General features: G+C 35.9%; 2 protein-coding genes across 3 annotated transcripts; one reads left to right on the top strand and one right to left on the bottom strand.

Annotated features, from left to right (window-relative positions):
• The first annotated feature begins 163 nt into the window (after window positions 1–163).
• On the top strand, window positions 164–3,594 carry LOC114277076 (uncharacterized). 2 transcript variants are annotated; one of them, XM_028218899.2, is made up of 3 exons: window positions 164–531; window positions 2,026–3,079; window positions 3,181–3,594. In XM_028218899.2, exons 2-3 carry the CDS (start codon window positions 2,081–2,083, stop codon window positions 3,214–3,216), a joined length of 1,035 nt encoding a protein of 344 aa, XP_028074700.2. In that variant the 5' UTR covers window positions 164–531; window positions 2,026–2,080; the 3' UTR covers window positions 3,217–3,594. The 2 variants fall into 2 exon arrangements, with proteins under 2 accessions (XP_028074700.2, XP_082740510.1); XM_082884384.1 differs by lacking the exon at window positions 164–531 and adding an exon at window positions 1,784–1,902.
• Window positions 3,595–5,574: 1,980 nt separating this feature from the next.
• On the bottom strand, window positions 5,575–13,261 carry LOC114277075 (polyadenylate-binding protein interacting protein). The gene is made up of 13 exons (XM_028218898.2): window positions 12,817–13,261; window positions 12,248–12,369; window positions 11,990–12,150; window positions 11,574–11,691; window positions 11,302–11,336; window positions 10,772–10,847; window positions 10,619–10,649; window positions 9,665–9,957; window positions 8,793–9,050; window positions 8,142–8,246; window positions 7,962–8,012; window positions 6,902–6,989; window positions 5,575–6,078 (listed from the first exon to the last, which is right to left on the bottom strand). The coding sequence occupies exons 1-13, from the start codon at window positions 12,989–12,991 to the stop codon at window positions 5,906–5,908; spliced, it is 1,686 nt and encodes a 561-aa protein (XP_028074699.1). The 5' UTR covers window positions 12,992–13,261; the 3' UTR covers window positions 5,575–5,905.
• Window positions 13,262–13,347: the final 86 nt, after the last annotated feature.

The following is a 13,347-nucleotide window of genomic DNA, read 5'->3' as shown; positions in this document are numbered from 1 at the left end:
AACTAAAATAATAAAAAAAAATTTAAAAACTAGTATAAGTTTTTTTTTTTTTTTTGTAATTAATTAAAAAAAGTCAAAAAATAATTTTAGGGGAGATAAATCCGGACCTGTAATTAATTACCTGATGCCACGTATACAAATATTTGGCAAGTGGGACGCACCCACCTTTACTCCACACAAAACAAATGTTTCATTGCCTGGCACTGGCCCGGCCCGGCCCCTTCTTCAAGGGAAACTCCGTCTAGCATTAGAGGAAAGGAGAGGAAGGCCCGTCACTTCACTTCTGGTGCTCTCTCGACTCGGCACTAGACTAGAGGGAGAGAGAGACCCACCACCACCACCACCACCACCACCACCACCACCCACTCGGACCTCCTGAGATTCCTCCATATATGGATACAGTTTCGACGCCGTCATTTTGACCCATAAATCTCCCTCCATCCTAGGGTTTTCCAGATTTCTATCTCTCAACCCAAAAATCTTCACTCCTCTTCATTGCTCTTCACCAAAACCCCCAAAGTCTCTCCAAAGGTACGATCTTTGTCAAACCCTAGTCTCGTTTTCTCTACTCTGCATATCGATAACTTTGTATCTACTACCCTACTTTCATCATCATCATCATCATCGCATCGCATGGTTGCGTCATCTGAATCGAATTTATTCGCTGAACCATTAACTGGGAATGTGTTTGCATGTATATCGAATACTTTCAGCTTAGGGGTTTTTTAGTCTCTGCAATTTCTATTATTTTTTTTTATCACTTCACTGGTTTCTGCTATGCCTTTTTTTGTTCAATTTTTATTTTGTTTTGTTTGTTTTGGCTGTTATGTTAGATAATGTGAAAAGTCTAGTATTTCTGCTTGTTTATTGATTGGAGTCCGTGGGAGACCTTTTCTTAGACTTTTGAGGCCTAAATAGTGTTCTACCTCAAAAGGTTTTGGGCCTGAGTGAAATTCTCACAAGTTTAGGGGGACGAGGTTAATAGTTTGTATGAAAATATCCGAAAAACTCTAGGACCTAAGTGGAATTCTTAGAAGATTTGGGAGCCCCTGCAAATTTTTCATAAAAACTATTCGGTTTAAGAGGAATTTTCAGAATTTTTTGTATTTATTTATTTGAGGGTCCAAAATGCTATTTCATAAATACCCAAAAAACTATGGGCAAACAATGTTCTGTCTGCTCAAAGTAAAGCTGATTGGGTACCAAATGATATGAAAACACTAATGTGACAATGCTTTGTGTATTTATGCATATGTTGGATGCATTTATATGTTTCCTTTGGTTTAATTTTCATTTGTATTGGTTTTTCTTTGATCATTGGGTGATGGTATCAATATACAGCATCTTAAAAGGTTTTTTTTTCCCCAGTCCCTGACCCTACAGGATTTTACGAGTACAGTAGTACTGAGTTACTAGTTTACTCCACGTGCTTTGCTTCGAAAAAGTATTCATAGATGCATCCAAAATGCATGGTAGTTCAATTAGGAGTTTATGAAAGAAGCTGCCATCTACTAGCTTCTGTGGAAATTTATAATAAAAAATGTAGGTCCTTCACCCATCAAAAAATGGATATCCATGCTAATCAATAACAGAATACATATATATATATATATAGATATATCTGAAATGCCTGGTTATTCAAATAGGATAGAGTTCACGAAAGAAGCCTCTCTCTGCTGGCTTCTGTGGGAACTTATAATCATGTAAATAACATAGGTCCTTCTTTAACCCATCAAAAAATGGCTATTCATGGTAATCGATAATGGTGTATATATATATTGCTTTGTCAGTGAAATGGAAATAAAGATTATCATTGTATACATTGCACATGTCCTGGATGTTTGATCTGGGGTTATTTCATGGAAGTTTAGAACCGTGATTGGGAGGATACAATGGCTAATGGTAACTATGGTTTATTTATTTATTTTTTTAATGTATCTGATTGATAAATTTCCGTTTGAATATCATGCTATGCATTAATTTGCTTCTTTTGACTTTACAAAGATTGCATTTTTGTGTCTACAGGGAAGAAGAGTATAACAAATTTTGCAAAAATACTAGACTTTGACAGTTTCTGAAGATGAACCAACTCAACCCAGGGAACAACTCTGATGTTCTACCAAATTTCCCTGTGAAGCGAAAAAGGGGTCGCCCGCGTAAGGATCAAAGCCTAAATCGTAGGGAGGGTCCTCAGGTGCCACCTGGATTTAAAGTGGTTAACCGAATCCAACCTCTTCAACTAGATGCCATTGAAGTTGCAAATGATGGCATTGTGGGCCAAACAGTTACAGGTGTAGTCGAGGCAGTATTTGATGATGGTTATTTGCTCAATGTTCGGATTGGCAACTCCAATACCAATCTCAGGGGTGTTATTTTCAAGCCAGGACATTATGTTCCTATCTCTGCAGAAAATGATGTGGCCCCACATGTTCAAATGATTAGGAGAAATGAAATTCCCCTCCAAATGGAAAACCAAACTCACATGCATGCCCGTCACCCTCAATCCAAAGATCTTCATGGGGTTCCAACTGGTCATTTAGCGAATAGATCACCTCCTGGAATTAGAATTGCTCCTCAAACTGCTGATCTGGTGGCTTCAAAAGGCAAGCATGTGTCACCAGTGTCGAGCTGTGTTGTCCCTTTTGTGGGTGGAAGAGGCACGTTGGTGCCTGTTGTGCTCCAGCCAGTCGGTTTATCAAATGGATTTCTACCTCCCAACCAAGTACCTCAAATTCCATCCCAAGTTGGTCATTTAGCAGCCCCCAAACACATACAGGTACAGACAGTTCCAAGCCAAGTGCCTCACTTACAACCTCAGGCCAGCCACCAGGTACCACGTGTAGATGTGCGGAATGAAAATGGTCCTTTCCATCAAGGTGCAGAAGTTCTGTACGCAGAACAAGTTAAGTCAATGAAACAAATTGGGGTGTCACTTGAAACGCATATAAAGAACAACATGAACGAGCCTCTTGTAGTAGAGCCCCTGCAAGCTATACATTCCAATATTCATAATCATTCTGAACCTGTTCCCAAGCCTTCGGAGAAAAACAGAATTGGCAGAATGTCCGAGCTGTTGCAGGTAAAAATGAAACTTACACTCAAAAAGTAAATACCTTGAATAGTTTTTTATGGACTTGGAAGTTCATTGATATAAATGCTGAAATCAAACACTTTGTGAAGGCTATGCAGGAAAATATGAGGGAACCAGGTACCTAGAGTCGAAAACATGGCTGCAAAGACTGATCTTGGGGATGAGGAAACTGTTCAATCTGGTGCCTAGTGTCAATGTCCAATTAAGTCCCTGCCTTGACCTTTGTGTATAGCATCAATATTTTCTCTACACCACCACCAGAGCTACCGCCACAAGTCAGACTTCTTGTGAAGGTTTGTTGAAACCTCGAGTGCCAAAAAAACTAGTTTTAGTTAAAACTATTCTGACTTTTTTATTTCTAAGTTTAGAGGGGAAAAAACTGACTTTTTTTTGGGGGTTATTGATAATTGTAATCTAGTCTCATCGTTTAAGGCCTAGCATGTTGCCAAACTTGTGCATTGTTCCTACAGTTAAATTATAAATATCCAAATGCATTTCTGAAACACAGTGACCAGAGCTAGTCCTGTTTGTGGTTGAAGTTTGAATGATCTGGTGATCTTCTAGTTATCATGGGGTTTGTGGTTGAAGTTTGAATGTTCTGGTGATCTTCTAGTTATCATGGGTCACATGAGGCCTATAGATGATGTGATTATTCTTTGAATAGCATGTTGTCTCTCGGACCACATTCACTATACGATCGGGTCCTTCTTGGAGAGCATTATGCATCAGGGAACTTGCATATATGTCCCAATACGACATAATTGATAAGTGCCTCGAAATCATTGGTGTGATGGTTTCTATTCCTGTGGAAGAGTTGCAGACATGGTGTTATGAAGATTTTTTTTATTATCCAGTAAATTGCGCAGTGGGCAAACATTGGATTTAGCAGCATGGCTAGCTGTAACCTGCCTGCCTCGTATCTGCTATTAAGAAATGGGTAATGATAGGGACACCAAATTTTTTACTAAACAAATTGTAGACCCCACATCCATGTGAGACATTTGGTCATTTATTTGGTAGAAAATTTAGGACCTCTAACATTTTTACTTAAAGGCTCCACAATTTTCACTACTAACATTGAATTGAATTACCTCGAAAGCATCAGTTTTCAAAAATTTGATGACATTTCTTAAAATGGGGTGTACTTGTAAAATTTTATTGTATAACAGTTTGTCAATTGTAAAATTTTATTGTATAACAGTTTGTCAAATGTGTTTTCTTGTTAGAAATCTGAGAGAGAGAGAGAGAGACACCATGGCCCATTTGTTTTGGGGTATAATGGATGGGAGGGATTAAGATAGAGGTGGAATTATTTGGTGTTGTGTTTATTTGTAAAATTGAGAAAGAGATTAAGATGGAGGTTAGAAGGGGGATTGGGATGGAGAATGTGGAGGTGGTATTAGAAAAATAGTGAGGGGATTAAAAAAATTTTTATTTTTTTTATTTTTTACATATTGGGATTTTTTTTTTAAACATGAATTTAATTTTTTATATTTATTTATTTATTTTATTATTTTATATAAAAATAATTTAACAATTCCTACACTAATAATTATCATAAAACAAACACAATTTTATTTAGTCTCCTCACTATCAATTTTCTCACTAACAATCTCCTTACTATTAATCCTCTCCATTCTACTCCTAAAAACAATACAGGGTCCATGACTATACTATTACCCGACGGACGGAACCGTTTACTTCATTTGAACTGCTTAGGCTTTTAATTGGAAAATGTCTCGTAGCTCAAATTTTGTGGCTCAAAAGTGGCTCAAATGGTCAAAACGACGTCGTTTTGGCCATTTTTATGTTGTTCTGTACTCAAAACGACGTCGTTTTGACCATTTGAGCCACTTTTGAGCTACAAAATTTGAGCTACGTAGCATTGTCGCTTTTAATTTTACTTTTTGCTTAGGTTTTTGGTTGAGGAATTTGGAAAGAAATTAAAAAAAAAAAAAAAAAGATAATTATAAACACACTACGTGAAGTTTGTTTAAAGTACAAATTGTCTTCTATGATTAAGAAAATTACATCTCGCCTCTTAAAATTTTTAATTTCATAACAAATAATCTCTTTTATTAATAAAACATTAAATTAATTAATAGTTTTTAATGAAATTCAAATTTTATTTCAATTAATAATTTATGTAATTTTATTATTATATAGGACAATGGTTAAGAATTTTATTTTTTCAATTAATTCTGATAAATAAATTTTTTTAAAAAGGGAGTATTTGTAAGTTTTTAAACCATAAGGAGTAATTCGTATTTTAAGTAAATCTTAAGAAGTACATTTGTAACTTACCCAAAAAGAACAGGTATGAAATAAAGTGAAATGTAAATATATTTTATTCACATTTCAACTATTATTTTTCTTTCATTTCCAAATCTCTCCCCAAATCCTCCAACCAAACACGACCTTAAAGAATCAAATATTAGACTTTCTCCTTGCAAGAATTTCTCATCTTGGAAAAGTAACAGAAATTGAAACGAAATGAAGACTCACATTTTCAGTTAATGATTCTCAGTACATAGAAATCATATTGCATCCAAAACGGCATGAATAAAAAAAATGATGCATTTCATTTACAAATAGCGGTACCTTATCTCTTCACCTTATGATGCTCGAAGTTTCCATGTAATGTCATCCTATATCTCAGAATTATAAGAAAATGCTCTTCAAACTAGAAAAATTTAGGCTCCTCTAGAGTTCAATTGTTTTGTTAAAAGAATTTTCAAAGACCACTAAAACTAGCTATAGTCAAAATTTTTGCGAAAAGAAATAATAAATTTTTTTTTTTCCTGGTGAGCATATTTACGGAAACTTGGTGCTGAAGAGACCATTGGATCCTGGAACTGGAATAGAACGAATCACAGGGAAGGGAGGCTGCGGAAGGGGGATGTGGCTTTGCGCTGCTGCAAATGGCTGCTGTCCAGCTATAAAAGGCGGAGTCACACACAGCTGCAATGCTTGAGCTGCTGCATTTCCTGCAATTAAATGTTGAGTTGTCTTAATGAGACATGGTCCCTACAATTTGAAAATTACTTCCTCACAAATATCACATCTAAATCTAATCTGAATGCTGAACTAGCCAAAAAAGAACATGGCAAAAAATTTAATTTGATCCACTTTAAGACATGTTGCTTCAACACGCTTTTCACAATTTCTTGTAATCAAAATGGTAACAATAGATTCACATTTTTCACCCCCCTCTTTTTAATGTGTTTTCTTTCTTAGGTTCCCCGAGAACTAAATACATTTTTGAATTTAAAACACATTTCAAAAAAAAGGAGGCCTTGCATCCGATCCATAGGGTTGCCTTTCCAAAACTAACATTTCAGGGTGCAAAGCAATTAGATGGGCAAACTCAAAACTTCAACTAACAAAATTTCAAAATACAAATTTCTATGCTTAATTCTGATAATGAGGCAAGCCCTTTTAAAGTAGATGGAATAAGCTCAAGCAAAATAGATACAGAGTAGGGCATACAGACTTGTGCCTTGGAGGAAAAGCCTCACTCTTCCAATATACATTTACATGAATGTGTGACTAGAAATTCCATGCTTAGTTTGGTTGATCTTATTTTGCAAATGAATTACATTGACCTGATCAATGTTGACCATCCTTGTCTGGTTTTTTTATCTATAGTAACCTCACCAAAAAAAAAAAAAATAATTAGTGCTGCTTTATATATAAAGGACCTGAGAAATTCCTCATTAACCTAATGGTTATAGATTGTAATCGCATTGATGTAAACCGATTTTATATAACATATTTAAATAATTCAACCGGGATTTATTGTGTTCATACCTTGATGCTTAGGAAGATGGCCCTGATGTGGAGTCAGCAAGTGACGGTTAGAAACTTGAGAGAAAGCTGCTGCACCTTGATTCACATCCTTCAATTTGACATGGAAGGCAATTAAGGATTCAAGATATTGCATGGTTAAAGATACAAGGCACTAAAACAAGATATAAAGAAATACTTTCAAGAGAGATTGCATTTGGATAAGCATATAGAAATAATTATTGCGGGTTTCATTATTAGGGGATAAGGGTATATTGATGGCCCTTGGGATTTTCTTTCACCAGATGCCACTAGGTTTAAACTATTAGACTCACACACAACTGATCATTTGAAAATACAATTTTATCACCAAAAAGTTGTATATAACAAGAATAGTGCTCTTTAACAACTCAATTCAGCATAGTTAAGTGCCACTCAACATATATACGATACTTATTTTTTCAGTACCTCATTTTAGCCAAAGTTTGATTCAATCACTTCAGCCAAAGTGTGATTTGAGACTACAATGTCAATTGCTTTCATGCAAATGAAAGCTGGGCAGCCCAACAGAAAGGAACAACTAACATCCATTGGATTGAACCAAGTAAATGAAGTTCACCAGTAAGTAATATACATAAGAGCTTTAAGACAAAATCAAAACTAAATCAAAAACAAAAAAAAACTCCATTATTCACAAAAAAAGTTCAGAAAAAAAAAATAAAGGATCAATGCAGAGCTCTTGGACTATATTCATAGTAAAAACAAGAACTCTTTCTCAGGACAGGACAAACATTGGGCAAGTGCAATATATATATTTTTTGAACAAAAGCAAGTGAGTGCAATTGGCTAGTTAGTAAAATATTTGGTCAACTAACATTTACTCAGAATTTACTCATTGCAGTTTCTCCCTTGATATCAGCATTTGATTACTTACCATACCATGGGAGAAACACCCAAATGCAGATTTTATAGCAGTCCCAGGTACTTTTATTTTGCATTAGTCCGATTAAAGAAAATTTCAAAGTGGTATAATATAGTTTGTTATGCGATCTTTTTAAGTTTCACATAAATGATCATATCTTACATGAGAAAATGGATGCATGTAAATGAGCTGCCCCAATCGTCCAACCATAACCTGAGAAAATCAATTTAACAATTGACAATGAAACAGTTAAAACATCTCCTGATCCTGCTGCACAACACAAAAATAACCACTAGGAAGAAAACCGCAGCAGAGATGGCCAAGTAAAATCACACTAGTTACATTTTGGGAATTCGGATGCATGTAGGCAGGCCCTGCTTGGATAGAATGATGATGCTGGCCATCATATCTAACTGACTGAGTCCTGTTTCCGATATGTCCAATAATCTGTACACAGAAAAAGAAATATCCAGTAAGAAACATTTGCACTTGATACACTCTGACGGGTATTTTACCATCCAATCAAAGAGAACAAGTTTGAGAACAAAAGGCCCCCTTGTTTAGACCTAGGTATAGTATCGAAAAAAAAAAAAACAGATAATACAAACAAAACATTAAATAAACGAAATTGCCACAAGTGTTTCTTGTTTGTTAGCAGATGACTCAATCTGCTCAATTCTAAACACTGTTGCAACTAGAAGAGGGAGAAAATTTTCAGGAGTAACTAAATCAGTGCTTATGTTATTGGAAAGAAAAAGCCACCTTATTAGATATTGCTTTTGGTCAGAAAGAGATTTTTGTTTTTAAAAAAGGACAAAAATTACATATTCTCTGCATGAACAAAGTAAAGTTAAAGTACTATATGCAGATACCAAGAATTTAATTTATTGTCTTGTTACTAGAAAAGCCAGAACCTTAGCATGTTTCATTACTAAAAAAAATGCCTGATTACAAGTAAGGAATAAAAAAACAATAAAACTTGATAGGACATACCGGTTGAGAATATTGAGAATCGCCGATTCCACTGCCAGCTACAAAGTTACCATATGGAACAAACTTGACAGGCAGAGATGAACGTGGGACAAACGGGCTGATTTCAACTTCTGGCTGTGCACTAGCAATGGGTACCACAGGAAAGTTATCAGGTATGTAAGCCACATTTGCAACTGTTGGCACTGCTGGAGGAGTCACCGATCTATGATTTGCAAATGACGGGCAAAATACCTTAGCCTCAGGGTTGAGCTTAAATTCCTAAAGCCAAAAGAGTTCAAAACAATTATTGATTTGGTCTAAAAGTGAAGATAAGATACTATGGTTGGTTTTAGGGGGCATCATTATCGACTACCATCAAATCATTGAATGATTATAGTCTGTTTCAAATTACAACAAATTGACAACCCTCATATACAGAAGAACTAAGCATTAATATGAGCTTCCTATCAATTTACCTAATCACCTGATTAGCAATGGCAACACAAAGAAGTCGTGGCCTGGAGCGCTATCTGCTGCCAATGTTGTGGTGCGGGTTTGAGTTATAGGAATCAACCTCTCCACTAAGAAGTTGGGTGGAGGTTGTACACCTACTACCTTTCCCAGACCATACATTAAACAGGGGCCTTGTGCACTGGGTACAGCCTTTTCTTTTCGCGATGGCAGCACAAGTGATAGGCCTACAAACCCTGAAGTGCTTCATACCCCTCTTACTACAATATCTTTTAAAAAGGTTATCTAACATTCAAGGGGCCCAAATATTGAATGGTGTGGAGAATCTATACACTAGCATAGGAGGATGGATAAGAAAACAGCAGAGGAAGTAGTTAAAATGTATTCCATAACAAGCAATACTATCCCAAGCATCCATTTACCTTAGAAGCCGAATGTGAACTTTTTGGAGGGACCATTTCAGTTAGAGTCGATGATGAACTGACACGTGATTCAGTGTTACCCTTCACAAAAGATGTGTCAGAAGTTGAAACAGCTGAGGAAATAGCATTGGAGTATGCATTTTCTTCTGAAGTATGCCTATCTTGACATTGGCTGTTCAGTTCACCAATGGAAGGAAGAGGATGATCAGAAGGTGCACCATTTGGCAGCAATTTGGATGACATATCTGAACGAATTCCCTCAACAGCTTTCGACTGGGTAAAGCAAGCATCAACTGCATGTAAAGAGTAACATCGATTAGTTAGGTCAGGTGGGTAAGCTGCATGTAGAGAACTATTCAACTTCAAATCTAGTAACAACATTTAATTGAGCAAAGAAGGCATCCCTATTGGATGGGATTCAAGTTTTAGTTATATTTCCTTAATTGTTCAGTTGCTTGTATTTGGTTTTACTTGCTTTATATTATACTTATTTGTTACCTATTTTAGGTTTAATATATGAAACAATGAATGATGAACAGAGGCCAGCCTGTTGGTTGGGAAAAGTTGATGCCTAATCTCTTCTCATCTTGTAATTTAACCCCAAATTAGATTCTCTAGAGATGGAAAAGCATCCACTAAATTTCACCCAGTTAATAGTAGTCATTGGTCAGTGGACAAAAAAAGGAGATAATACAAAGGCTTTCATCAAATGAGTTCTTCAATGAGAACTGTAAAGCAAACAAATAATAATTTAAGGTCATTAATATGCACCATGGACAGTGAACCTGCCACTGACTCTGCCTACCATACCTTAAGGTACACAAGGCTTGGTATTTTTACAGAATCTCCATTAGTAACATAAAGCACCCAATTAATGTACATGAAAGCCATTTCTATAAAGAGCTTGTTAAATCATTTTTAACCATCGACAAGTAAGAGGAACAGTGAACTCACAGCTTGAACCTGAGCCTTGTACTTCATGTGTCTGCAAAAAAAAAAAAAAAAAAAAGCAATGGAAATAATATTAACAGAATGAATCTCTGCAATGTAAAATAATGCTTCCCATTTCCTATAAAATGAAGTACGCTCATGTTTATCCCCACGTACAAGTTCTTTCTTTTGAAAATCAGACTTTGCTTCATAATCAAACTGTTTCCCTTGTGATCTGCCATCTCCAATCTGTCTGTCAGACACAATTGAAGAAAAACAAATATGACAGTGATTTCATTGCCGAAACAAAGAAGTAAAATATAAGAAAAGGCGACCAAAATAATGGCTTGTCCTAAATCGGACCAGAGATGAATATTTATATCCCATTGGTCTTAACTATAAAGGCAAAAGTGCCAGTACTAAGCATAGTATTGTCTGTGAAGACATAGTGGGAAACCAAGTGGGTCCAAAGGAAGATTTTCATTATATACAACATATAAATTATGCACTTTAATGCAGGCCGGACGTAGAAGTGTTGTCCCACATGTGCATGGTTGACGCCAACCGAAGAACAAAGTCCATGAGGCCCAAAATTTAAAGGGCCTGCCAAATTACTCACTAAAAAACTAATCAAAAAAAAAAAAAAAAAAAATTACTCACTAACAAAGCGAAAAGACAACCAATAAAAAAATGTTGGCAATGCATACCTCCCATTAACTAGGGCACTGGAAGCTTCATCCTTCTGCATAAGGAGAAAAAATAAAAGAGGAAAATAAGAGAAAATTCACAATTTCTAACTTATCATTCACATGTCCATGCTACATGAGACACATGAGTGTAATCAAGTGCAAGCCACATCCAAGTTCAAGACCAAAATTAGGGGGCACTATTTCCCTGATACGAGTTAGCTCCACGCTAGATATTTGCAAAGTTAATTCAAAGAAAAGCATAATCTTTTAATGATTTCGGAAAAAGTCACCTTTACAGGATGTATGCCATCTGATTTCCCATGTTCAACTTCTAGAGGATTGCCTACATGGCACACTTTTGTACTTGTAAACCTATGAGTGATACCATTCTCGGTATGGGGTGTTCTCCTGTTTTTATAAATGAAAGTAAGAACATAATTCTATCCAAAAATAATACCATAGTGACATAACATAACATATATATAATTAATAATAATAACGTGTTAATGCATTTTAAAGGGCAGAGAAACACATACTATAGAATAGAAACAGATGTAACTACACAACATTTCTGCACACCCAACTATTTAAAGTAGTTTCTAGTCGTTTGTAATTTATTGCATAGTGCTGCATGCGAATCTACGAAGCTACATCAGATAACAAGAGCTAGTAATAAAATTTGTAAAAAGTTCTATTTCTACAATACCTTGTTTTACTAGTTTGCATTCTGTCCGTGTTGGTTTTGCTAGACTTTTCCATTTTTACCTCCCTGTCTGCACATTCAAGGGAAGGAATAGTGTCTGCAATATCCCCTACATAGTCACCAGCGACATTGCAAGCAACACCATTACCCGGAAGCAAAATTCCCTATTTAAAGACCAAAAGAAGTTACATGTTATTCAACGCAACATCAGACTGATCAATTATTCTGCACAAGAAAACAAAAAAATTTATAATGACATGCCTTGGCAACCACTTGGACGAGATCTTCTGATATGACAACAAGGGTTTCTATCACATCCCCACTTGCTACATTAGCATCACAATTCCCCTTTTTAGTCATCCTTGCTTTCTTTAACACGACACCTAAAACATACACAAACCAATCTCATAAATCTCAACTGATATTGTCAATTTGAATACGAAGTTAAAAGCAAAAGAGAGAGAGGGAGAGACAGATTAAAATGGACAAAATTCAAACCAACTAAGCCAGACAGATATATTAGGGTCAGCTGAGTGTATGTTTACGCATTGTGAAGTTCCAAAGTATAAAGAAACTTAAGATTCAAAACATCAATTGCTCATCTCTTTCCACTTTTATCAGCAATCAAACATAACAACAACCATATAGAATGAATCCAGATCAGAATGCAGGCAGATCCAATCCAATACGAGGAAATCACCACGATTTATCATGAAAATTAAAACCCAGATACAATTTCATGTAATTAACAAAACCCATAAAGTAAATCATATAAATTCAATAGATTCACAAAAAAAAGTTGAAATCCAATGAAAGATTAGCCAACCCACCATAGTCGTTCTCAAGACAGGCAGTGTGGAAGATTCCAGAATAAATTGATCCATCTTTGACATGAACATCGACTGGGAGGCCAATGATGCACATAGTAGTGAATAGTAAGGCGTCGCTGAGTGAAGCCTGGACGGCCCTTTCTTCTCCAGAGAACTCTCTGTTTCTGCAACCCATTTCTCTGTTCTCTCTCTCTCTCTCTCACTACTCTCTCTCTATGTATGTATGTATTTATGTAAAAATTGGGTTTTTGTTTTTCTGAAATCGGAGGTTGCGGGAATGATCTATGATGAGTGGGGCGGCTTTTTGGCTTGAAGACGGTACGAGGGAATTACGATCGTGCGTGGGTCACTTTTGAACCTTGGTTGCGAAGGTTGTTTTTGCTCAGGTACCCCTGTCTCTTTGAAGAATTAAGATTTTTGTCCTAAACTTGACAAATATGGACCCAAAATTGTGAGTAATTTTTTTTACCTAAAAAGAAGAAGAAATAATTTTTTTTTTTTTTGTAAAAATAAAAATAAAAGTTTGTTTGG

Source organism: Camellia sinensis, chromosome 8 (assembly GCF_055761805.1).
Source record: "Camellia sinensis isolate YWXY chromosome 8, ASM5576180v1, whole genome shotgun sequence".
Taxonomy (NCBI): Eukaryota; Viridiplantae; Streptophyta; class Magnoliopsida; order Ericales; family Theaceae; genus Camellia; species Camellia sinensis.
The sequence above is the reverse complement of the archived record's forward strand: the minus strand, read 5'-3'. Positions and strand labels throughout refer to the sequence as shown.

Excerpts from the sequence above, each read along its gene's own strand:
- LOC114277076 (XM_028218899.2), top strand. The coding sequence starts at position 2,081 with ATGAACCAACTCAACCCAGGGAACAACTCTGATGTTCTACCAAATTTC. Across the intron at positions 3,080-3,180 it reads GAATGTCCGAGCTGTTGCAG|GCTATGCAGGAAAATATGAG; the intron begins GTAAAAATGAAA and ends CACTTTGTGAAG.
- LOC114277075 (XM_028218898.2), bottom strand. The coding sequence starts at position 12,991 with ATGGGTTGCAGAAACAGAGAGTTCTCTGGAGAAGAAAGGGCCGTCCAG. Across the intron at positions 8,247-8,792 it reads ATTCTCAATATTCTCAACCG|ATTATTGGACATATCGGAAA; the intron begins GTATGTCCTATC and ends TTCTGTGTACAG. Across the intron at positions 6,990-7,961 it reads ACATGCATCCATTTTCTCAT|GATGTGAATCAAGGTGCAGC; the intron begins GTAAGATATGAT and ends GTCAAATTGAAG.